The 27038-nt window shown below is 44.7% G+C and overlaps 3 protein-coding genes across 4 annotated transcripts in view; 2 read left to right on the top strand and 1 right to left on the bottom strand.

Annotated features, from left to right (window-relative positions):
* The first annotated feature begins 371 nt into the window (after window positions 1–371).
* Window positions 372–7171, top strand: LOC112258402 (zinc finger protein 239). The gene is made up of 3 exons (XM_024432759.2): window positions 372–675; window positions 952–1912; window positions 6695–7171. Exons 1-3 carry the CDS (start codon window positions 468–470, stop codon window positions 6897–6899), a joined length of 1374 nt encoding a protein of 457 aa, XP_024288527.1. The 5' UTR covers window positions 372–467; the 3' UTR covers window positions 6900–7171.
* A 182-nt stretch (window positions 7172–7353) lies between these two features.
* LOC112258400 (zinc finger and SCAN domain-containing protein 22) lies at window positions 7354–10749 on the top strand. The gene is made up of 2 exons (XM_024432755.1): window positions 7354–7662; window positions 7987–10749. The coding sequence occupies exons 1-2, from the start codon at window positions 7470–7472 to the stop codon at window positions 9165–9167; spliced, it is 1374 nt and encodes a 457-aa protein (XP_024288523.1). The 5' UTR covers window positions 7354–7469; the 3' UTR covers window positions 9168–10749.
* A 20-nt stretch (window positions 10750–10769) lies between these two features.
* doc2a (double C2-like domains, alpha) overlaps window positions 10770–27038 on the bottom strand; it is a 51837-nt gene continuing 35568 nt past the window's right edge. The window contains exons 6-11 of one of the 2 annotated variants that reach the window (XM_042327242.1): window positions 24196–24321; window positions 23800–23859; window positions 17038–17231; window positions 15243–15324; window positions 13159–13255; window positions 10770–12988 (exon numbers count right to left, since the gene is read on the bottom strand). In XM_042327242.1, coding sequence (XP_042183176.1) covers window positions 12852–12988; window positions 13159–13255; window positions 15243–15324; window positions 17038–17231; window positions 23800–23859; window positions 24196–24321 — 696 coding nt within the window. In that variant the 3' untranslated portion in view covers window positions 10770–12851. Of the gene's footprint in view, window positions 12989–13158; window positions 13256–15242; window positions 15325–17037; window positions 17235–23799; window positions 23860–24195; window positions 24322–27038 lie in introns of both variants that reach the window. The other variant, XM_042327241.1, reaches the window with a different exon arrangement.

Below are 27038 nucleotides of genomic sequence, written 5' to 3'. Positions count from 1 at the left end.
TTGATAAAGCCGGTGACTGAGGTGGTATACTCCTCAATGCCATTGGATGAATCCCAGAACACATTCCAGTCTGTGCTGGCAAAACAGTCCTGTAGCGTATCTGCTGGCTTCAATAGGTCTGTCTGTTTAGTCTTATTTGTGTTTGGGCTTCTGTTCATAGACCTACCTTTTTGATTAAGGGCTGAATGATAAGTTAGTTGAGTAGTTGAATCAGATGTTGTTGGGATGGACCAGGATTGAGGGTTCATGTTATAAAACTACTGATTCAGAGGAAATTGTAAATGGTTGCACTTCCCCCTTGTGGCTCAACATAAACAAGACAGACATTTCACTTCCCAAACAGCAGGTGGCGATAAAACAACATACACACTTCCTAGTCACCCAACTACCAACAAACGAAGAATAAAATCACAACATCAGCTGAGAGAGAGACGAGACAATATTCTGCACTATTTTACGTCTTTAAAATGACCAAATTGCAGCTGTTGAATGCTTACCTGACAGAACGTTTAACGGTAGTGGTGCGGGAGATTCTGGACGTGGTCGGGGACACAGTGGCCGAGTACCGAGAAGAGACGGCTAGGACGAAGAGAGAGAACGAAAGCGCGAAGAGACAAAATGAAAGCCTGCGGCGACAGCTCCGGGACATCCTACTCTTGGCGGAGACAGACTGGCGTGAGAACATTTAGTTGGATAATGCTAATTTAATGGTCATGCAAAAATGAATTGGCAACCTGTCAACTAGTTAGACGTCACCCAAAGTAACTGTCTGTTGACGATTGACAGTAACGTTACGTTGGCTCGCGAGAAGTGCCCGAATTCCGAATATCCCTCGCAGCAAAAACGAACAACTAATAGTAGTGCATGATTAATTACAATGTCATAAATATCTACTAAATGTCATACTTATTTAATGACAGCACTTTGTATTTGCACCCTCTTTCTATGCAGGATCCACTAGCCTTTCTCTCTCTGGGCAGCAGCAGCTCTGTGAGCAAGAGTGGAACATGACCCAGAGCCCCAGTCAGGAACATGACCCAGAGCCCCTGCAGCAGAGCCAGGTCAACAGACGAGGGCTACAGACACAGAGCCAGGTCAACAGACGAGGGCTACAGACACAGAGCCAGGTAGTATTGGGTAAGGATGGGGGTCTGACAGGACCAAACCAGGGACACACTGAAACAGTCAGAGTAGAGGAGAAGCCCAGTCCAGGGGAGGCAATCCCAAAGACTGAACACAACTCAGACCCAGAACCCAAGGGTATTGGAAACGCCTCGTCCTTGGCCCCATCTCTGTTCTCCTCCAATGCCCACTGTGCCACAACAACTGGAGCAGCCAAGGCTGAAATGCCAGTCCTTAGGACAGAGGGAAAGAAGTCCGCTCCCATCGACCCAATCCAGGGACGGATCAAAATGGAACCCAAGGAATGTGACGTCACAGTGAACCTCACCAACCATGAACCTCAATCCAGTTCAGACTACACAGGTCGTCCTATAACACTACCCCACAACCATGAACTCTCAGGCGACACTGGCTTCAAAGACCTTCCAGATATGGACATCTCGGAGCTCCATAACACACCCGTACATGACCAGCAAACATATGAAACAGAGCCTGGGCCCAAGGAGAGGGTGTTGCCATACGACGAGAGTAACAACTTCACCCCCACCGACCACCAGGAGGGACGCCCACACCGCTGCACCCGCTGTCGGGAGAGTTTCAGCCAGGCGGCCAGCCTCCACCTCCACCTCCAGTACAAGAAGCCCTACGCCTGTGACTGGTGCTGTAAGTCCTTCGCCCAGTCGGCTGACCTGCGGCGCCACCACCGCATCCACACGGGGGAGAGGCCCCACCGCTGCTCCTGGTGCTCCAAAAGCTTTACCCAGAGAGGCAACCTGAGACGGCACCTGAGGTTGGCATACATTCACAAGTTGTATTATTATACAGTGAGCTCCAAAAGTATTGGAACAGTGACACATTTAGTTATTTTGTCTCTGTACTGCAGCATTTTGGATTTGAAGTGATACAATCACTATGATGTTAAATTGTCAGCTTTAATTGGGTGAACCGTTTAGAAAGGACAGCACTTTTTGTACATGGTCCCCATTTTAGGGGACCAAAAGTATCAGGACAAATTCACTTATGTGTATTAAAGTAGTCAAAAGCTTAGTATTTAGTCACATATTTCTAGCAGGCAATGATTACATCAAGCTTGTGACTCTACAAATGTGTTGGATGCATTTGCTGTTTGTTTTCATTTTTGTTTCAGATGATTTTGTGCCCAACATAAATGAATGGTAAATAATGTATGGTGTCATTTTGGAGTTAATAAATGTTTTGGTCAATAAGAATATAATATGTTTCTAAACCGCCGTCAATCTTTACATAAAAGCTAAGTACTGACAATGTGGCTGGGTCATGGGCCTGGGCATTGGGCAAGTGTGGTAGTATGGGCTATATAGGTTGGAGCCCTGTGACAACTTGTCCTTCATTGAATGTTGATTACCTGGTTCATCCCTATCACCAGGGCCGGCTCCAGGCATAAGCACCATAAGCACCGCAGTCTCAACTTACTATTGAGAATTAAAATAGTCGAACACACAAGGTGCAAGTTCGAAATTTGGACGTGCGTCAGCAATTCTTCTCTTGTTATGTCATCACTGACCGTCACTCAATTAGCCATGTCGGTTAGCTGTTTTAAATTAGTCTAGCAAGCGATCTAAACGTGTAGTAATCATGGCCGACTACCGACCACGTGCCCCGGGGGTCCTGACCTCCAGGTAGCCCCCATTGATTTTGTCAGTCACCCTCACTCAGGTATTATTAACAAGTCACATTAACAAGTCACGGCAAAATGTGTAGAATGGCAGGAAATGCACTTTAAAACTGAAAACCATTATCTCCATCACATGGCAAAAAGGGTAGAATTGAAGGAAATTAGCTGTTAAACTATAAACCGTTTTCTCTTTGCCCCGTGGCAAAAGGAGTAGAAGTCATGTGAATGTTACCATGACCACGGATAGTCCTGAATGAGGATGACTATATTTATGCATCTGTAACTTTCTCACTCATCATTATTCACAAATAATTCGGGTCTATCCGTAGTCATGGTAGCATCCACATGAATGTAGAAGTGTTTAGAAACATATTCAATTCTTATTTATAATAAAAGTGACTCCAACACATTACCATTCATTTCTATTGGGCACAAAATAATCTGAAACACAACCAAAATCAACAGCAAATCCATCCAACAAGTTTGTAAAGTCACAAGCTTGCTGTAATCATTGCTAGGAATAGGGGCACACATACTAAACTTTTGACTACTTTAATACTCATATAAGTGAATTAGTCCCAATACTTTTGGTCCCCTAAAATGGGGGGGGACTATGTACAAAAAGTGCTGTAATTTCTAAACGGTTCCCCTGATTATGGATGAAAATACCCTCTAATTAAAAGCTGGCAGTCTACGCTTTAACCTCAGTCATTGTATCATTTCAAATCAAATTTTATTGGTCACATACACATGGTTAGCAGATGTTAATGCGAGTTTAGTGAAATGCTTAAAATACAGTATATACAGTGTTGAGACCCGATCACTTGACACTTTAATAAATGGATCACTAGTCACTTTAAACAATTCCACAATTTACATATCTTATATTACTCATGTCACATGTACAGTGGGGAGAACAAGTATTTGATACACTGCCGATTTTGCAGGTTTTCCTACTTATAAAAGCATGTAGAGGTCTGTAATTTTTATCATAGGTACACTTCAACTGTGAGAGATGGAATCTAAAATAAAAATCCAGAAAATCACATTGTATGATTTTTAAGTAATTAATTTGCATTTTATTGCATGACATAAGTATTTGATCACCTACCAACCAGTAAGAATTCTGTCTCTCACAGACCTGTTAGTTTTTCTTTAAGAAGCCCTCCTGTTCTCCACTCATTACCTGTATTAACTTCACCTGTTTGAACTCGTTACCTGTATAAAAGACACCTGTCCACACACTCAATCAAACAGACTCCAACCTCTCCACAATAGCCAAGACCAGAGAGCTGTGTAAGGACATCAGAGATAAAATTGTAGACCTGCACAAGGTTGGGATGGGCTACAGGACAATAGGCAAGCAGCTTGGTGAGAAGGCAACGACTGTTGGCGCAATTATTAGACAATGGAAGAAGTTCAAGATCACAGCCAATCACCCTCGGTCTGGGGCTCCATGCAAGATCTCACCTCGTGGGGCATCAATGATCATGAGGGAGGTGAGGGATCAGCCCAGAACTACACGGCAGGAACTGGTCAATGACCTGAAGAGAGCAAAATCCTGCAGCGCACGCAAGATCCCCCTGCTCAAGCCAGCGCATGTCCAGGCCCGTCTGAAGTTTGCCAATGACCATCTGGATGATCCAGAGGAGGAATGGGAGAAGGTCATGTGGTCTGATGAGACAAAAATATAGCTTTTTGGTCTAAACTCCACTCGTCGTGTTTGGAGGAAGAAGAAGGATGAGTACAACCCCAAGAACACCATCCCAACCGTGAAGCATGGAGGTGGAAACATCATTCTTTGGGGATGCTTTTCTGCAAAGGGGACAGGACGACTGCACTGTATTGAGGGGAGGATGGATGGGGCCATGTATCGCGAGATCTTGGCCAACAACCTCCTTCCCTCAGTAAGAGCATTGAAGATGGGCCATGGCTGGGTCTTCCAGCATGACAACGGCCCGAAACACACAGCCAGGGCAACTAAGGAGTGGCTCTGCAAGAAGCCTTTCAAGGTCCTGGAGTGGCCTAGCCAGTCTCCATACCTGAACCCAATAGAAAATCTTTGGAGGGAGCTGAAAGTCCGTATTGCCCAGCGACAGCCCCGAAACCTGAAGGATCTGGAGAAGGTCTGTATGGAGGAGTGGGCCAAAATCCCTGCTGCAGTGTGTGCAAACCTGTTCAAGAACTACAGGAAACGTATGATCTCTGTAATTGCAAACAAAGGTTTCTGTACCAAATATTAAGTTCTGCTTTTCTGATGTATCAAATACTTATGTCATGCAATAAAATGCAAATTAATTACTTAAAAATCATACAATGTGATTTTCTGGATTTTTGTTTTAGATTCCGTCTCTCACAGTTGAAGTGTACCTATGATAAAAATTACAGACCTCTACATGCTTTGTAAGTAGGGAAACCTGCAAAATCGGCAGTGTATCAAATACTTGTTCTCCCCACTGTATATACTGTATTTTATATGTGATATGAGTAATGTAAGATATGTAAACATTATTAAATAGGCATTATTTAAAGTGGCATTGTTTAAAATGACTAGTGATCCATTTATTCAAGTGTCCAGTGATTGGGTCTCAATGTCGGCAGCAGCGGCCTTGAGATAGAAGCTGCTTCTCAATCTCACGGTCCCAGCTTTGATGCACCTGTACTGACCTCGCCTTCTTTATGATAGTGGTGTGAACAGGCAGTGGCTCGGGTGGTTGTTGTCCTTGACTATCTTTTTGGCCTTCCTGTGACATTTGGTGCTGTAGGTGTCATGGAGGGCAGGTAGTTTGCCCCCGGTGATGCGTTTTGCAGAATGCACCACCCTCTGGAGAGCTTTGCGGTTGAGGGCGGTGCAGTTGCCGTACCAGATTGTGATACACCCCAACATGATGCTCTCGATTGTGCATCTGTAAAAGTTTGTCAGGGATTTGGGTTACAAGTCAAATTTCTTCAGCCCCTTGAGGTTGAAGAGGTGCTGTTGTGCCTTCTTCACCACACTGTCTGAGGGTGGACCATTTGAGTTTGTCTGTGATGTGTACACCCAGGAACTTAACTTTCCACCTTCTCCAATGCTGTCCCTTTGATGTGGATAGAGGCTCCCTCTGCTGTTTCCTGAAGTCCACGATCATCTCCTTTGTTTTGTTGACGTTGAGTGAGAGGTTGTTTTCCTGACACCATACTCCGAGTGCCCTCACCTCCTCCCTGTAGGCTGTCTCGTCGTTGTTTGTGATCAAGCCCATTACTGTTGTGTCGTCGTCAAACTTGATGATTGAGTTGGAGGCGTGCATGGCCACGCAGTCGTGGGTGAACAGGGAGTACTGGAGAGGGCTGTGCACACACCCTTGTAGGGCCCCAGTGTTGAGGGTCAGCGAAGTGGAGATGTCGCTTCCTACCTTCACCACCTGGGGGCGACCTGTCAAAGTCAGTGACCCAGATACACAGGGAGGGGTTGAGACCCAGGGCCTCCAGCTTGATGATGAGCTTGGAGGGTACTATGGTGTTGAATGCTGAGCTGTAGTCAATGAACAGCATTCTTACATAGGTATTGTTTTTGTCCAGATGGGATAGGGCAGTGTGATGGCTATTGTGTCATCTGTGGACCTGTTGGGGCGGTATGCAAACTGAAGTGGGTCTAGGGTGGCCAGTAAGGTGGCGTCGATTTCAAATCCCAAGTGCTGGAGTTCAGAGCCAAAACAACAAATACTGTGTCACTGTCCCAATAGTTTTGTAGCTCACTGTATATTGTAGCGAATCTAGGCAGTAGCTCTGACCAGCGACTGTCAATCCAACACCTTTGCCTTTACGCCCAAAAATCCAAGCCTCTTGACGAGGTTGCTAGGTGTTGGGTTAAAGTCTCTTCACTCCATTTATATACTATTATTTTTATACATATTTTTAAAAGTTATTTCTATATTATAGGATCCACACCGGTGAGAGACCCTACAGCTGCCCCTACTGCCACAGGACCTTCAGTGACGGAGACACGATGAAGAAGCACAAACGGACTCACTCTGGGGAGAAACCCTATCGCTGTGTCCAGTGTCCCAAGAGTTTCACTGTGGCCAGCGGCCTGCGGGTACACCTGAACACACACCTGACAGATGCAGGGCAGCTCATCACATGAGGAGGTCAATGCGCGAACTAATCAGCTACTACTGAATCGGCTGCACCATTTCAAACACAGGACGACATGAAGGGATTGTGAAAAGTTGAAGTGTTTAGGCAATAGGAATATTTCCTAAATGTATTTATTGGGATTAATAAAAACGGTGCAGTAGAAAACTAATGGATAATGTCATCGTGGCTGATGTTTCCAGCTTGATTGAAGAGTGTGTGTTTGTGAAAATTAATTAAATCAGTCCATTTAATTATTAAAATCACATTTCTGATTCTGTATTTCTTTTGTATTAAACTTGAACCATCTTTCAGGTTGTTTATTTCCAAAAGGAAGATGCCAGATGATATTAATATACACACTAATAAGGGTGCAAACCTAACATATTTAAGTGGAAAATCCCTTTAATAAAACTCTTGCCTCCCCTTTTTCACGAATTACGGTAGCGTCGGTAGAGTCAAATAACCCGGAAGTGAATGCTTCCGCGGATATGTTTACAAAACAGTCTAGCTTGGGTCGTTATTAGTAGGCTTTCAGTGGATTTTAACAAATATTTTGGGCAGGCTACATTTCTAGAAAATGACTAAACTACAGCTTTTGAATGCTTACCTCACCGAGCGGTTAATGGTGGCTGTAGATGAGATACTGGAGGTGGTCGGGGGGACAGTGTCAGAATTCGAGGAGGAGACTGCCCGTACGAAGAGAGAGAATGAAGTCCTAAAACGAAGGTTACGAGAAGTTGGACTCGACACGGGAACGGAATGTTCAGCAGGTGACGATGCCAATGGCTCTTCGTCTATTGTCTGCACTCATCTGAGAACAAGTGAAAGCCAGATGACCTCTGTTGCCTATACTGTTTTCATCTGTCAATTATTTCACTGCGTGTAGATAAAGGGGAGAGGATGCAGGTTTTTCTAGAATATTATGATATGGGGCATTTGGACAGTCTAAAGCCCAGTAGATCACATTACCCAAACAAGCTCATCCTACAAAATGCCTGTAAACTCATGTTTGGATCGTTGCTTCTGTAGTTGTGTGAATGGAATCAAGCTGATTTCTCTCTCTTTTCTGTCTGTTTGTTGGTCTGTCCATCCAGTCTCGACCAGGCCTGTTTCTCTCTCTATGTCTGGGCAGCACCAGTGGAGTTCCGACCAGGGTCCAGACCTGGAGTCTACACAGACCCAGAACCACATGGTAATGAACCAGGATAAGATGCCTGCCACACATAGCCAGCTACCCACAGAGTGCACCGAGTGGAAGAGTCTGTGTAACTCTCCACATACCCTGTCCTCACAACAGACCGATACATCAGCTACCACCCCAGTAGTAGCTCCACCGTCCGTGAAAAGGGACTTGGACGAAGAAGACGACCAGCTTCTGCTTCCCTCTGCAAATCCCTTCAGCAGCACATCATGCCCCGTGGACAGAGTGGTTTTACACTATAACTCTGAGGGCATCAAAACAGAGCCTAGTGATACTATCCCTACTGACATGGGGTCAGTATCTGCTCAGATGGGGTGTGGTGAACTAAACCCCAGTTCGGACCCTGGACCAGCCACTGTTGAAACCAGGTACACTGTTTCAGACCTGAGCGCTGACCTGGAATCAGTGGTTGCAGACAGCAGCAGGTATGGTGCCTCTGCCTCGGGCGTCCCAACTGACCTGGTATCAGCTAGTGCGGCCATGATCCCAGATGGCTTTTTCCGTCAGATTGGCAGCGATGGTTGTGTAACAACAGGGCCAGAACTAGACTTCGGGGACACCACCAGTACCGTAGGTCCCTTGACCTCCCTGTTCTATCCGGGTCAAACCAGACGTCAACCACAAACAAATAGGTCAACAAATAGGGGTCATCAACAAATAAACAGGTCCACAAACAACAGGGGTCAACAACAAACAAACAACAGGGGGGATCAGAAGTCCCACCCGTGCCCTCAGTGTGGTAAGATATTCAGCCACGTGTCACGCCTCAAGATCCACCTCCGCATTCACACAGGGGAGAAGCCGTACGTTTGTGCACTGTGTGGCAAGCGATTCAACAACGATGGCACACTGAGGAACCACCGGCGCGTTCACACGGAGCTGCGGCTGTACGGCTGTCCTGTCTGCGGCATGAGCTTCAAGGACGCCTACACGTGTAGGAAGCACCAGCGCGTTCACAATGGAATGAGGCCTGCCGGAGGCGGGGCCCACACCTGCAGCCTGTGTGGCAAGGCTTTCAGTGAGGCAGCTAAGCTGACCAAACACATCAGGACTCATGTGTCGGACATTGGGTGAGGGCAGTACAACCTATAAAGACTTTTTTATAGCGTACATAAAGGCTTTATAAACGCTATATAAATGCTTCACAAATGATCTATAAGCCTATGTCATATACTATAAGTGGTGTATAAAGGGTGACATAACAATTCCCACTGTAGATTTTATTGCCAAATGTAAGTTAATAAACCATTTATAGATTGACATATAATTATGATTTGTAAAAGCATTTAAGTAGCGCTATATAAAGCCTTTAGATGTTTTTCTTTGCCACGGAGCTCCCGAGTGGCGCATCCTGCTAAGGCACTTCACCCAACGTGCAGAGGGGCGTCACTACAGCCTGACGTGACCGGAAGTTCCAAGGGCAGTGCACAATTGGCCTAGCACTGTCCGGGTTAGGGGAGGGTAGGGTTGGCAGGGGATTCCTAGTCTTAACTTGCTCTAGCGTCTTCGCGTGGCGGACTGGGCGCCTGCAAGCTGACTAGGGTCGTCAATTGAACGGTGTCCCCCTCCAACACATTGGTCCGGCTGACTTCCGGGTGTTTATAAGAAGCGGCGTGTTTGTCCGATCCTCACCTCTCCTTAGCCCGTTGGGGAGTTGCCGTAATGGAACACAATTGGATACCACAAAATGCTTTAATTTATAAACGGTAAAACGGACACGTGGGAAAATCTCTGATCCAAAATGCTGGAGTATAAGAGACACATTTTATTTTAGCTTCACTGTCCAAATACATATGGAGGGGTGTGTATGACCGTGGCTGCACCGGCTTCAACGGGACAGGTCTTTGTGTACTCTGTCTGTGGCAGACAGTGTGCATCCCGCTTCTGATAATGCAGTCATCAGCGATCCCACAAGGAGTAGTTGAAGTCATCATCAGATGTGATGAACTACCTTAAGCAAGCAGCAAGTGTGTGTGTAGACTTTTTTTATTTTTTTTATTACTGTGCGTGTGTGTTTTAACTTACTGTATGTGTGTTTGTGCACCAGCCCGTCCAAAGGGCAGCGGGGCCCTGTCTGTCAGTCTGTTACAGGGAGGTTATTTACTTTTGCTGTGTTGTAGTATTGATCCACTTCCTGCTTGTGACTCGGGGGGTGGAGCCTACTGTCCTTGGAAACTGCAGATGATGAACCATAGGTTGAAGACACTGGTGTCGAACACAATTCCTTGAGAGCCACAGTCAGTGTCTGCTTGTTTTTGATCTTAAAAAAATATATATGTTTTTAGGATCTAGACCTGCAAGAAAAACCGGGGTCATGTTGACTTGGCATAAAACGGAAATTAAGTGAAACTATTTGAACTTGTCCAATAACAAACACTGATTAATGATGTTAAAAGCAGGAACCCGAAACCCACTGACAATGCAGTGCAGAATCTAAGGACTGGAGTTGTACTTGTGTGGTTTAGGAGTCCAAAACCACATTCCTTACCCCAGGACACTTCATAAGGTGACTATCCAGGAAAATTAAAGGAAAATGAGCACCCCTTGTCTGCACTGAACTGAGGATTTTATTTAGAGAGACACAAACCGGCTTAGGATGCCTTCATTAGAGTCTCATCATGGTGTACAATGTACAATAAATGGGTTTATTTTTAAATGTGTGCTGTTTCATTCATGTTTCCAGTTGCCTTTAATTTAAAAGTTTGTCACATAAAAAAACAACAGTGTCTTATTGATTCTTGCTTGATACTTGTTCTGGTAAGTTGAAAAGTTAGTGCTACCTGGGATCCTTGGGACGTCCCCAACCCATAACCCTAACTTTAACCCTTAACTAATCGTAACCATTGTAAATTTAAACTTCAATGAGGTAATGTCAGAGTTGGTACATCCCAAGAATGGCGGATAGCAAGGACCGTCTAACATGGCCAGGGCGTCAGCTAAATTACTAACACTTGAAAATGCGTAATGTATTCATTGAACCACCAGGGGGTAAACGTGAGCTATTTTACTGTTCAGTAGCACTGAGTGACTACTGCATTTCCCTCAGGCAAGCCATCTCACAAAATAGAAACCAAGTCAGACTTATACAGTAGTGCATTCCAAATGTATTTTCATATTGTACACAAAACACCTGATATAAATGTAAGAACAACAATTGTTAAAAGCACAACAAGATAATTGTATACAGCCATTGAAACGTCAGTAAAAACCCACATTCACACATTCAGTCGTGCATTAAGAGACAAATATAAGAAACATGACAGAAAACAAAAATAGCAATACAGGGAAATCACCTCAATAATAAATCAAGTAATAATAATAATACTTTTTTGATCAAATACTTTTTGGGGGGGCTGGGGATAGTTATATTAGGGAGGGGACAACTTGTTTTTGTCAATACTGTATTGCATCATGCAACAACATGGAAGAACTTCTGTAGTCATAATATCAGTGTATGTCATGTTTTGGATGCAAGTGAATGTGTTCGTTCCAAATGGCCCCCTATTCCCTATGTAGTGGACTACTTTTGACCAAGGCCCATAGGGTTATGTAGGGAATAGGGCTCCATTTGGGTTAAAATGTCAACAACACAAACAGGATATCTGATGTTAGATATTTGTGTGCCGGTATTTGTGTAGCATAGGCATATTATTACCAACATAGACATCAATTTGTTATTAAAAAATAACCATGAAAGATATGGAAATCAATCAAATCAGCTGAACAAGAGAAGTAAAAGAGCCCGTAGACTAAAACGTGCAGATGAAATCCGATAAAATTGGAGGTATGATGTTGAGTTGTGTATGTCAACATTAGTGACAAGAGGCCGTAAGGCAACCAGAACCGCATTCCCCATCCCACTCTCAAACATCTCCATCTAACCCAGCGTTTCCCAAACTCGGTCCTCTGGACCCCAAGGGGTGCACATTTTGGTTTTTGCCCGAGCACTACTCAGCTGATTCAAATAATCAAAGAAACTCTCATCTAACTTGAAGGGATCATCAACACCACCACTAGTCTATTCCATAGCATGAAGGAGTTGTGCTTAATAACATCCAGGCCTTGTAGTGTAAATGACTTATAGTCAGCATGCATTTTCTCCAGGGTGTGTTATGGTGTGTTGGTTTGAATCACCCTTATAGACATCGAAACATACAGGTAGTGCATCCTATCCTGTGGCAAGTCATCCCCATTTATACCTGGTGCTAACATGTGTCCTTTGTCCTAATCCTGTCAACATTTGGATTGTGCCCACATGTTTAGACAGGTGTAGACGATTAAAAGACGCTTTGCTATCTGATTGTGATCAGATCTTCTAAGTGTAAACAGACAAGTTCAGAAAAATATCAGGAGGAGGGACGCATGTTTGAACCAGGTATAAACAGGGCTCTAGAGAGAGCCTAGATATGGTTCATGTTCACTGAGTTCCAAATCAACCCATACCCCCTACCACCTAGGCACTACAGTAGATCTGAAAGGTTTAAAGTGGATCCAGATCAATACGGTCATGGCTTCCCCCTTGCGTTCTGATAAGCTAGGTGGAATTTCCTCAGTATTTTTGATCTATCCAATCCTCTCAGATCTCTAGGAATTCCTAGGTGGTAGGCGGGAAGAGGGATGATTTGATCTGTATCCCGATTCTCCACACCTGCCTTGAGGGAGTTTCCAACGTTGACATATTAAAGACTGGAAGTGTGCAACAAAGGGACAAGGGTGAAGAATTGTGACTGAGCCTTGTGTCTTAGTAGAGGTGTGGCCTTACTCATGACTCACGGATCTTGGGAGCTCATTGGTCAGTACGTGCCAGCGCTCCACCCTCTGACCCTTGTTCTTAAGGCAGTCCATCCAATGACGGAGGGGGTCTCCCTGTGAGTGACAGCTCAGGCACACTCCACCTGTAAACATGATAAACAGTGTCACCATGGGAACCTTTCAGGAGTTCAATGTCCCAATGCCCAATGCTTCTCATAGGGATGTGCCCTCTGGGCATAGGGATGTGTCTCTCTCGCCATCTCTCTCGCTCTGTGTGTGTGCGTGCGTATGTGTGCAAAGTGAAGAGTCTCACCTATGAAGTCATTGGAGCGCCCCAAGTCGTAGTCCCAGACAGTGACCTCCAGAGTCTTATTGGACAGCTCTGGCATGGAGATCTCATAAAAGAACTCCTGTAGGGTGCAAGGGAACGACAGGAGAGCCCATTGAGTAGGAGGAGGTTGCTACTGGACACTGATCTATGGTCAGCTTTAGTGTTTCCACCTTAATTACTAAAGTTAGGATTTGTGAAGGGCAAACTGATCCCAATGCCCACACTGTAGAATGAGCAGGGGAGAGAGGGAGGAGAGAGGAAGGGGGGGAAGACATATAGAGATGAGAGAGCCAAGCAAAGGACATTACTGATATGCTTAGTGTTCAGACGATTGCAAATTATGATCCATTGTTATAATTAGGGATGCACCGATATGACATCCAATATTTCCCTTGTCAAAAAATAAACAGATACCGATAACCGATACTGCATTTTTTTTTTGCGGCCTTTTAACCATTCTAGAACAGTTAAATAGTTGAAACACACACACTGACAAAGTTACTTTGGTGGCATTTACGTATGTCCCCATTACCAGCGAAACATAATCAAAACCTATTTCTTTCACTTACTTGCTGTGCTGTTTCATTGTTCATTTGTTTCATTCTCAAACAGGATTTCATCATCCATGTCAAGCAGTGAAGTTTCAGCCCTGTCTGTCCGTGGCCTCTCTTCCTCGGTGCCCACTGGCACTGTGTCTGTTTCCATCTTGTCCAGCTGTGTCTGTAACATTTCACGTAAACCCTGTTTCTTGTCTGCATCGAAGTAGCGGTTCCTTGTACCTCGCATCGAGCATGGTGGTGACACAGTGAAGAGTCTTAGAGAGAATGCCACCGAGTCACTTTGTTCACAGTCTCTAGTAGAGTACTTTTCCAAGTTAACCACACGGTCTGTGTCGGCAGTTTTGTTGAGCAGGCGTTTCAATGCCATGACAGAGGGTATCACGTCTGCTGCAGGCGCAGTTGATGAGCTTATTTCTTGAGTCAGCTGTTGGAATGGCGCTGGGAGTGTGTTCATGTTTCCAAGTTTCAAACATGTTCTCAAATCCCATTGAAGTGGCAGCAGCGGTATGAGAACCAGCACATTCTTGAGCAATACGGCTTAACTCAATACGAAATCCTCGTCAACCCACTGGGCTGTCAGACTCAGCAAGCTCATGGGGCTGACATCGCTGGTTCAAATGTCAGTCGTGAGGCTAATAGCAGTGACGCCCATAGCAAGTAGCTCATGGATGTGCGTTTCAACAATACTGTGTAACTCCGGTAGGGCAACATCTGAAAAAATAACACCTACTTGTTAGTGTGTACCGGGGGCTCGAGGTGCTCGACCAGTCGGCGAAAGCCAACATCATCCACGACAGAGAATGGTTGATTGTCAAGGGCAATGAATTCCAGTATTATGGCGTTAATGGATTTCGCCTTTGAGTTGTATCGCTGAAATGTTCTTACTCTTTCAAATGACTGCTCGGCTTGTTGACTGCTCGGTCCACACAGCAGACATTGTGGGATAGGTTAGGAATGCTGTGTTGCACGTGTAGTGCTATATTTTTTTGTGGCGTCATTACGTCATCTACCTACGTTATATAGGTATGCACGTCATCTACCTACGTTATATAGGTATGCACGTCAGCTTTGACATCGGTTTGCACATCAGTATTAAACTAGACATCGGGCCGATGCCGATGTTGGCATTTTTAGCTAATATCGTCCGATTCCGATATGCTTACCGATATATCGTGCATCCCTAGTTATAATTCAATTCAGAGGAAATGGGATGTAGTGCTGATAGAGAGAGAATGAGGAGGAAGGAGAGATTTTCCTATGAAAAGGGAGAGGGTAGAAGAGGTGATGAATACTGTATACTAGAAGAGAGAGCGAGATAGAGACAGAAAGACTGAGAGAGAGGATGACAGATGAGGAGAGTGTGAGATATTGGACTGGACATCTCATTAGCATTGACATTAACATTGACCCCCTCCAGAGAGAGGACTGGTAGAGCATACGTTACAACACACTACATGCCTAGCACATGAGGTGCCAGTCTCGCCTGGAGACCCAGCAGGGATATACCTCATTGAATTCAGGGTTAAGGGTCTTTTTAATCACAGCCGTTTTGTGTTTGGATTTCTTCTGTGTGTCGGGCTTCAGATATCTGAAAGGGTGAGAGATAGAGGAGGAGGAGAGAGAGGGGTGGGTGAGAGAGGGGAGAGACAGAGGGTTAGGGGAGTGAGAAAGGGGAAATAGAGGGTGTCACAGGGGTGTCATAGATTGACGCACAAACAATCCCTCAAATGCATGCACACAGGTATGTCTCTCAGGCCTTTTGTGGTGACATCCCACTGACTGCTGATAAAATTTTGATACGCTTCCTAAACAGTGGGTAGCACACACACACACACACACACACACACACACACACACACACACACACACACACACACACACACACACACACACACACGCACGCACGCACGCACGCACGCACACATGTACATGTACACACACACTGTCACATGCACAGTGAGAGACTTAGCTTTGAACTGTGTGAGAGACAGAGAGTGTGGGTGACAATGTGTGTGTGTGTGTGTGTGTGTGTGTGTGTGTGTGTGTGTGTGTGTGTGTGTGTGTGTGTGTGTGTGTGACAGAGTCTATGCATGTGTGTGTGACAGAGTGTGTGTGCGGGGGCGGGCGATAGTGAACTGAGCTCTCGTCTGTTCCTGTGCCATTTTGCCTTGGGAGGAATTAAATGCTTTGGAACATTTGACTTAAACAGATGACACATGGAATACAATTAAGAGGAACATGGAGGATGGAAGAAACAGACCTGCTCTATTCCTTTCTCTTTATCACACCCAGACCAATTGAAGTGAGTGAGATGGTCTTCTTGGGCCCCATTCAATTTCAGTCTCCTGGCTCCCCTGGTGCTTCCAAATGTGATAGAACTGGACAGTGGATTGGTCTAGATTCAAGTAACACAGTGATGCTCCAGCTAGCCTTCCAACAGGACACTGTATTGATTTCCCGACCAGTTAGGAGAAGGTGAAAGGAATCCTAATGGAACTAGGCCCAGGTAGTCTCTCCCACCCATATTCATTCCTCTCTTCACTCTTTAACCTATTCCAACTTTCCCTTCATCTGAAAACCCAGTTCCCCATGCCCTATCTGTCGCTCTTTCTCTCTCTTTTTGATTTTCAATGCTGCCAGCCAAATGGTTTAAACACTTTACTTCTGTCTGCATTTGGGCTCATTTACGACTGGCTCACCACCCATCTCATCCAATTTTCTTGACACTAAGACTTTGCTGCGTTTGATATGTTATACTGTTAACTTGTCATTTATGGCCCTCCTCTCAATCTCCAGCTTCCTTAATTCCTGCTTGGCTTGAATAGGAAAGGCCTAAAGCTTAAGTAAAACTATCCTTCTAGTCAGACATTGTTGAGTGCTTTATGAAGATATTAGGATGGAAAGGAGAACGGATGTTTAAGAATAAAAAAATGAAATAAAGTCAAAGTCGGTCGGGGGTTGTAACATTTTGTGATGAACACGATTGTGATCTCTGTGTCACAGGACTCGTCTGAAGGTAACCCATACAAATGAATGGAAGCAGAGTGATAAGGGGTTTAAAGGCCAAATTCCATATTTTACATACATTTTTTTGTTGATTTTTGGAGGATACCTGAAGGGGTCCTAAAATCCCAAATCAAATAGCTAAATGATCCAGAGGTTAAGTCGAACAGATATAGCCGTAGCTGCAATGCCTTTAATGCCTGTAATGACTAGATGTAACAACTCATGTCTGATTTGTATAGTTTTTGACATGGACACACACACTCACACACACACACACACACACACACACGCTTACGTTTTGACGTAGGGGTCTGAGAAGCCGTTGACGTCCATGGCGGCCAGGTGAGCGCAGCGCTGCACCCCGACACACAATCCCTCTCCTCTCCGCCCCCCTCCTCCTCCATCGCCCTCGTCTAGCGGGGGAAGGAACTGCAGGGAGAGGAGCACCCGCCCCCTCTCCTCCAGACTGTGGAGCTGCTCGTTCTCCCACTGCTTGAAGAGGGAAGAAAAAAGAAGGGGAGGTAAGGGTTGAAAGAGGAAAAGGGCAGAAGGTTTGACTCTTTCCTTCGCCTCCTCTCTTCTTCTCTGAGTAAAGGATTCGTCAGACAAGGTTAGAAGGTGGGTAGGAGGAGGATGAAGGGACACAAGTTTGATATGTGAGCTAGTCCTGGTAGCCTCGTCGCGAACCAGGCTTCAGGAGACGTGACAACGACGTGATTTTAGAGGTATGGCAACGTGAGACTAATGTCCTGGTAATAGCCTATATGAGTACAGTAGGCTGCTTGTTATGAGTAGTGAATACAGGACTTGTATTTAGGAGGATGGTAAAATACTCTCCACTCTACAGTAATGAGCAACATAGCAGCAGCATAGCACAACTCAACCAGTAGACGAGCACCAAACCCACAGTTACCCCACACGCAGTGTTAATGAATTAACCCTCATCACTATGAAAGGTCAATTACTAGATACATCTGACGTGTCGTGAATGTAGATAGAAAGATCCCCCCCCCTCCACCCAGACAGACAGAGAGGGGAGACGAGTAGATCAATAGTATAAGCCTGGCTCCCTTCCCTTCGTCTCTCTCTCTCTCTCTCTCTCTGTCCTCTGAACGAATGCTCGCCCACTCTCACCCACCCACTGTTTGGCTCACACCACTGTCTTTATGTTCCTCACCATCATACTGTCTCACACACACACACACACACACACACACACACACACACACACACACACACACACACACACACACACACACACACACACACACACACACACACACACACACACACACACACACACACACACACACACACACACACACACACACACACACACACACACGTCCTCATTATGATGGATCCTCCGTTGATAGCAGTCAGAACATTGAATTTCCTCTCCCTCTCTCTCACTAATTCTCTCAGTATGCAGGCTTGTTCCATCCTAATCAAATGTTAAAATCAATGCCTTTGCATGTCGTGTTTCTAAAGTAAATCCCCATTCTATTTTCAAAAATCCTTGAAGCCAGCTAGAGCAATGTTTAGACATTTCCGAGGTAGCCAAAGTTCTATTTCAATGGCAATGAGTTAACAGGGAGTCAGGGACAGAGCGAGTGCACATTCATCCACATTGCTGTGAAAACCAAGGACCCTTACCTTCTGACTAAGGGTCGAGCCGGGCCCTACGCTCTCCTCTGCAAATAGATTCAGTGCACTCGGCCCCTGTGACGTTAAGCAAACGTCAATCTAACCCAGACAGGATGCGGAGGCTAGCTGTCAGTTTAACCAGCGATCTCTAGTTAGTTGAAAGGCCCCAGCCATTCTAGAAAACAACTCCAGGAATTCCCTCCCTTCACTGTCACCTGCTCACTTCTGAAGTTCTGAGAACAACACGATTTCTGACTGGGAAGTTTCTGTCTTTGCTGCTGTGCAAGCGGTCTTGAGACCGCTCACCTGGAATAGATCAGCTGCTTGCTAGCATTTGCTTGTCAGGATGGGAGTGGACTCTTTGAAAGTGGTTTTGGATTCAGACGGGCGCAGGCTATTTCATTTGAACCAAGAGATTGATTTTGCAAATGTGGGAGCTGGAGATAGTGGTGGCCGACATTTGAAATATTTGTCACGGGATCTGGTTGGTGGTGCTTCGGACCAAGAAGGTTGTGTATTTCAGTAGATGGTGGGCGGACTTTTGAAAGAAATAGTAGATGAAACTCCACATTTGAAAAGAAAATCGAATTTACTGGTGGAAAATTCAGTATATCTCTCCAATCCTCCAGCCCTCTACATTGCTGCTCATCTCCCTTCATCTCCCTCCTTCTCCCCCTCTCCCTCTCTCCATCCACCCTTTCCACCCCCCTTCTCGCCCTCTCACTTCCTCCCTTTTGCTCCCTCCCTCCCTCCCTCTCTCTCTCTCTCCTTCCATCCCTCCAGGCAGTGCCTCTGGTGTTTCTCCTGGTTGGTTGAAGCTCCACTACAGTAATTGTATTGTAACAGAGCGAGCCAGCCCAGTAATGAGCGCACGCTGAGTCAAAAACAACAATCACAAAATGCCAGATCGACCTGAGACAAGACCGAGAGCGAGACAGAGACAGAGAGACACAAGGTCACCATGACTCAACACTGACCATGAAGGCTTAAACATGGACAGTAAACGAAATGTAAGCAAGGTACTACAATTTTGTTTTTCTATTGCAAATCCGTTTCTTCACCGTTTCTGCCTTTGTCAGGAGATTGCGCGCACTTAGTGTGTAGGCAGCATAGAACTCTATTCAATGCTACCTGATTCGTTTGACATGGGTTCTGCCACAGTATAACGGTTCACATAGGACATACAGGGCCTTCAGAAAGTATTCATACCTCTTGACTTATTCCACATTTGTTTGTGTTACAGTCTGAATTCAACATGAATTAAATATATTTTATTTCACACACAATACCCATAATGACAAAGTGAAAACATGTTTTTCGAAATTGTAGCAAAATCGATTGAAAATTAAATACAGAAATATCTCTATAATTTACACAAGTGTTCACACCCCTGAGTCAATACTTTGTAGAAGCACGTTTGACGGCGATTACAGCTTCGAATCGTTTTGAGTATATCTGTATCATGTTTGCACATCTGGAATTGGGGATTTTCACCCATTCTTCCTTGCAGATTTTCTCAAACTCTGTTAAGTTGGATGGGGAGTAGCGGTGAACAGCAATTTTAAGTCTTCCACCGATTTTCAATGGGATTCAAGTCTGAGCTTTGGCTGGGCCACTCAAGGACCTTCCCATTTTTGTTCTGAAGCCATTCCAGCATTGTTATAACTGTATGCTTGGGCTTATTGTCCTGTTGGAACATAAATCTTTGTCCCAGTCTTAAGGTAGTTTGCAGTCTGAAGCAAGTTCTCAACAAGGTTTTGCCTGTATTTTGCTCCATTCATTGTTCCCTCTATCCTCACCAGTCACCCAGTCCCTGCCGCTGAAAAGCATCCTCATATCATGATGCCGCCACCACCATGATTCACGGTAGGGGTGGTGTTACACGGATGAAGAGCTGTGCCTGGATTTCTCCAGACAGCACTTTGCATTCAGGCCAAATAGTTACATTTTGGCTCATCAATCTACAGACTATTTTTTCCTAATGCTTTCATGTGCCTTTTTGCAAACTCCAGGCGTGCTGTCATGTGCCTTTGTCTCTGGAGTGGCTTCCGTCTGGCCACTCTCCCATAAAGCCCAGATTGTCGAAGTGCTGCAGAGTCTGTTGTCCTTCCTTCTCAGCCAAGGAACTCTGTAGTTCTGTCAGAGTAGTCCTTCTTGCCCGGTTGCTTGTTTGGTCGGACGGCCAGCTCTCGGCAGTCTGTTTCTAAAAACATGTTTTCAGTTTTTCATTAAGGGGTACTGTGTGTAGATGGGAGAGTATTTTTATTTATTTCATCCATTCTGAATTTAGGTGCTGTATGTGTGCTTGGCGTTTGCTGACAGCTAGTTTGGGAGGAGAGGTCTCAGCAACAACACTCAAAACGTTGCCCGGTGTCTGGCATTGTGCATGACTAAAACCTTTCAAATGGGAGAACACACACACTCACACAAGTGCACACACGCACACACACACGCACACACGCACACACACACACACACACACACACACACACACACACACACACACACACACACACACACACACACACACACACACACACACACACACACACACACACACACACACACACACACACACACACACACACACACACACACACACACACACACACACACACACACACACACACACACACACACACACACACACTCCTCCACTAATGATCAGGTAGACACATAGAGTCATGCAGGTCAGGTGGGCTGGACAGGAATGCAAATGGCTGTCTGTCTGAGGCACTGTGCTAGCTAGCTTGCATATTCAGATGTATCTGATTAAACCACAGATGGCCATCCATCACGACCCTCATGGCCACACACACATACACAAGTGCGCACACACAGCTGTACACACATGCGCAAGTGCACGCACGCAAGAACGCACACAAGAACACACACATGACTGGCCTCCATCCAATCTATGTGAATTAAGAGCTGTCCAAGACAATCGAGACACAAAACTCCCACTTTCTTTTCAGCCTCTCTCTGTTTCCTTTCTTTTTCTCTCTCTTGCTTTGATCCCTCCTTCCAAAAACCATTGGACTAAGTCTCCAGTCTTAACTCCCCTCAGAGAGTTGTCTGTCTGACACCATCTCTTATTTACCTACTTCATTCACATGCATTTGGACAGCTATTTATTCTATTGCGGACTATGTGCTGCAGGTGTACCGCTGATGCAATGTATTGATTTAGGTCGTTAATAACTGTGATGCCCTAGCTAGCACATTTGGTTCCTTGGAAGTTGTGGGAACGTATTTTTTTGGTTTCACATTAGTTGTGTGAACGAAACCACACATTTCCTGACTGGTAAGACAATGTTTTTTTTAGCCTTCTGAGAACAGAACTGAACATTTTGCCAGTTCTGGGAATGTTTATTTTTAGGTTGCAGGGAAGTTCTGAAAACGTATTACTCTGATTCCTTGAAAGTTTTCCTGGGAGGTTTTATTAATGCTCTAAGAATGGAAATGATTTGCTATATGGAGGTTTTTTAATAACTTCCTTAAAACTTGCACTGACACTGCTATCTTATTTTGGGTTCATTTTTTGTTTTACTCCAAGTACACATGGAAATGAATTTCCTTAAGCATGTAAACACATTTCTATTGTGACATGGCATCAGTGAGATTCAAACATATCATTTTATGTTTTCTATCCATAAAATTAGTCCACTGCGCCACCAAGATGGAGTTAGCAAACCATGTATTTTTACTTATACAAAGCTGTTCATTTGAGTCTATTCAAACAGAATAGTCTATTTAGTCTATTCAAAGGAAACAAGCACTCATTAAGATCAGGTGTGGCCAAATAGTGTGCATGGCCAACACAGTTAACAAGATAGAGGATAGAAAGAGTTTTGTTGATGCTGAGAACGGAATGTATAACGTTATAACGTTCTTAAGAACGTTCTCTGAGCATTACTAAAGTTTTCGTTGTGGTATTTACGGAATGTTTTCTGAACGTTCTTGGGACCATTTGAGAACATGACATTAAATAGAACCACGAGGAAACATGTAGGAAACGTTATGCTGAAGCACTGACACATAACTACAGAAGAACTTAGCTTTTTTTAATATTCTCGGAACTATTTGAGAACATTCCCAATGTCAAACCAGTTGGAGAACATTCCCAATGTCAAACCAGTTGGAGAACATTCCCAATGTCAAACCAGTTGGAGAACATTCCCAATGTCAAACCAGTTGGAGAACATTCCCAATGTCAAACCAGTTGGAGAACATTCCCAATGTCAAACCAGTTGGAGAACATTCCCAATGTCAAACCAGTTGGAGAACATTCCCAATGTCAAACCAGTTGGAGAACATTCCCAATGTCAAACCAGTTGGAGAACATTCCCAATGTCAAACCAGTTGGAGAACATTCCCAATGTCAAACCAGTTGGAGAACATTCCCAATGTCAAACCAGTTGGAGAACATTCCCAATGTCAAACCAGTTGGAGAACATTCCCAATGTCAAACCAGTTGGAGAACATTCCCAATGTCAAACCAGTTGGAGAACATTCCCAATGTCAAACCAGTTGGAGAACATTCCTAGAACATGACCAAAATGGACATTAAAAGTAACCATGTTTGAACTTTTAGGAAACGTTCTGCTTAAAGTAATGAAATACCAAGAAAATTAAAAAAAATGTTGTCAAGTACCTTAAATGTGCTGAGAATGTTCCAAAGCCAACTATCCTGTGACCATTTCCCAAAAAAGTTGTGGGAAAGTTGTATGCAAAATAACCATAGAACAATAATAACCACGCTTTCACCAACCTCTAAAAAACAGATGGTTCTCAGAACGTTAGGTGCTAGCTGGGGCATGTCTCTTTGCCGAAGCTTCAAAATGTGATGCTTATAAACTGATTACCAGCCTGAGTTGTTGGCCCTTTCCTATGCCTTGTGTTCTGGATACATTTAGCATTTTTTTTAAACTACCGGAATTGATCATATTCATACTCTGTTCTGTTCTCCATTATCTCTCCCCTCTCCTCCCATCTTTAAGTATCTAAGTAACTAAGGATGAAAATAAGGTTGATAATGACTTATAATCAGTCTGCACTAAGTGGCTCCTATTGAAATTCTAATTTAGATCATTAGAGAGAGAAAGACATTTGATAAACAGAAGCCAGTTAGTTTACTGAGGTGCTCAAACCCTCACATCTGATGTGCTCTTTAATTTAGAATGTTAAAGCTTTGCTAATTGGCCCTGGTTAGGGGTGAGAAGGAGGGAGAGAAATGGAGAGAGAGCGTGCGGGAGAGAGAGAGAGAGAGCGAGAGAGAGAGACAAGGAGAGGGTTGAGAGATATGGAGACAGAAAGGGGGCGGCGGGAAAAGATTGACAGAGAAAGAGAGAGCGGGAGGGAGCGACAAGGAGAGAGAGAGAGAAGGAGGGGGGAAGGAAAGGGGAGAGCACCTCTCTTAAGTAGCAGGAGATTCCTCGGAGGGCTGTCCCCATGGTGGTTGGAGAGGGAAGCTGGGGAAAGAAGAGGAAGAAATTGAGCTTATTTCTTCTTTGTGCATCTCTGTCCAATGAAGCTATAACTCAAGGGATTGCAGATGAGAGAAGTGTGTGTGTGTGTGTGTGTGTGTGTGTGTGTGTGTGTGTGTGTGTGTGTGTGTGTGTGTGTGTGTGTGTGTGTGTGTGTGTGTGTGTGAGGGTGTGTGTGTGTGTGTGTGTGTGTGTGTGTGTGTGTGTGTGTGTGTGTGTGTGTGTGTGTGTGTGTGTGTGTGTGTGTGTGTGTGTGTGTGTGTTTGAGGGTGAGGGTGTGCGGGTACGTGTGTGCATGCATGTGTGTGACGGGTCTCGTACTGGGGGTGGGTGTTCCAGACAGGTGTGGAAGTGTTTGGTCTGGTCTGGCTTGACGCGCTTCAGGGGAACCCGAGACTCCCCGATGAACTCATTATGAGTCAACTTATCCTCATCACACACTGACAACCTGCAACAGGGAGAAAGAGAGCGAGAGAGAGGTTTTTATTTTATCAACACCTTTACTAGCCCAATATTTACATAATTAAAAGCACAAAATGTACTTAATTATAATGGACCTAGATACAGTTGAAGTCTAAAGTTTACATACACCTTAGCCAAAAAGATTTAAACTCAGTTTTTCACAATTCCTGACATTTAATCCTAGTAAAAATTCCCTGTCAGTTAGAAGCACCACTTTATATTAAGAATGTGAAATGTCAGAATAATAGCAGAGAGAATGATTTATTTCAGCTTTTATTTCTTTCATCACATTCCCAGTGGGTCAGAAGTTTACATACACTCAATTAGTATTTGGTAGCATTGCCTTTAAATTGTTTAACTTGATTCAAACGTTTCGGGAAGCCTTCCACAAGCTTTCCACAATACGTTGGGTGAATTTTGGCCCATTCCTCCTGACAGAGCTGGTGTACCTGAATCAGGTTTGTAGGCCTCCTTGCTCACACATGCTTTTTCAGTTCTGCCCACAAATGTTCTATAGGATTGAGGAAAGGGCTTTGTGATGGCCACTAAAATACCTTGACTTTGTTATCCTTAAGCCATTTTGCCACAACTTTGGAAGTAGGTCATTGTCCATTTGGAAGACCCGTTTTCGACCAAGCTTTAACTTCCTGACTGATGTCTTGAGATGTTGCTTCAATATATCCACATCATTTTTCTCCCTCATGATGCCATCTATTTTGTGAAGTACACCCGTCCCTCCTGCAGTAAAGCACCCTCATAACATGATGCTGCCACCCACGTGATGCAAGCCTCCCCCCTTTTCCTCCAAACATAACGATGGTCATTATGGCCAAACAGTTCTATTTTTGTTTCATCAGACCAGAGGACATTTCTCCAAAAGGTACGATCTTTGTCCCCATGTGCAGTTGCAAACCGTAGTCTGGCTTTTATGGGTGGTTTTGGAGCAGTGGCTTCTTCTTTGCTGAGTGGCCTTTCAGGTTAAGTTATGACTCCTTTTACTGTGGATATTGATTCTTTTGTACCTATTTCCTCCAGCATCTTCACAAGATCCTTTGCTGTTGTTCTGGGATTGATTTTCAACAAAGTACATTCATCTCTTGGAGACAGAACACGTCTTCTTCCTGAGCGCTATGACGGCTGCGTGGTCCCATGGTGTTTATACTTGCATACTATTGTTTGTACAAATGAACGTGGTACCTTCAGGTGTTTGGAAATTGCTCCCAAGGATGAACCAATTCTTTTTTTGAGGTCTTGGCTGATTTCTTTTGATTATCCCATTATGTCAAGCAAAGAGGCCCTGAGTTTGAAGGTAGGCCTTGAAGTACATCCACAGGTACACTTCCAATTGACTCAAATGATGTCAATTAGCCTATCAGAAGCTTCTAAAGCCATGACATCATTTTCTGGAATTTTCCAAGCTGTTTAAAGGCACAGTCAACTTAGTGTATGTAAACTTCTGACCCACTGGAATTGTGATGCAATGAATTATACTTGAAATAATCTGTCTGTAAACAATTGTTGGAAAGATTTATTGAATCATGCAGACCCCGACCCCTGCATCTCATGTGTCCTGGTCTTCCACACTGCCATTTCTGCCTGCTCCAACAGGTAGTTTACTAGGCAGTCCCTTCGCCTGTTGGCTACACTGCACCTAGACCCTCCAACGTATAGGTCCATAGTCAGCCCCAACCCTAGGCCTATACACCACCCACCCAGGAGAGAAAACAACCCTAGGCCTATACACTACCCACCCAGGAGATAAAACAACCCTAGGCCTATACAACACCCACCCAGGAGAGAAAACAACCCTAGGCCTATACACCACCCACCCAGGAGAGAAAACAACCCTAGGCCTGTACACCACCCACCCAGGAGAGAAAACAACCCTAGGCCTATACACCACCCACCCAGGAGATAAAACAACCCTAGGCCTGTACACCACCCACCCAGGAGAGAAAACAACCCTAGGCCTTTACACCACCCACTCAGGAGATAAAACAACCCTAGGCCTGTACACCACCCACCCAGGAGAGAAGACAACCCTAGGCCTGGAACAAGAAAATAAATGATGCTGCACTGTATCCTCCCCATAGAACAGATACCCCTCCCCACTGATGGATCAAGGTGCGACACCTGTCTGTTTGTAGAGAGAGAGAGAGAGAGAGAGAGAGAGAGAGAGAGAGAGAGAGAGGGGTGGGGGGATAATGTTCAGACTGGGATGGACCTCTGTGTGACAGTTTGATGCAGGAGAGGAATCAGCCCAGAATGAAATGCAAATGTATTATTTATTAATGGGATGAGAATGGAATTGGCAACTCTTTGAGGTGGGCCTTTTCAAAGGGCAATGTGTTGCTCAAGTTCAAACCAGCGCTCACTCTCCCAGAACGATACCTGAACATATACACACACACACATACATGTGCACGTACACACAAGCATGCGAACACACACACATACACACACACACACACACACACACACACAGAGCTCGATGGATAAACCACTAAATTACTTTCTCACTCTCGCTTTCATGACAAGAAAATGGCCCAACCCCAGCAAAGTTTTAAAGGTCGGCCGGGAATCAGGTGTTGCCTGGGGATACGGCTAATTTGCAGTGTGTTGTGGGCACACACAGGTAATTTACCGTGGATAATCACGGGATGAACCGGAGTGCAGCAGTGTTCCGCTCTTCTCCTCAGGAG

This window comes from Oncorhynchus tshawytscha, linkage group LG09, assembly GCF_018296145.1.
Source record: "Oncorhynchus tshawytscha isolate Ot180627B linkage group LG09, Otsh_v2.0, whole genome shotgun sequence".
Classification (NCBI taxonomy): Eukaryota; Metazoa; Chordata; class Actinopteri; order Salmoniformes; family Salmonidae; genus Oncorhynchus; species Oncorhynchus tshawytscha.
This window is presented reverse-complemented; position numbering and strand designations above follow the sequence as displayed.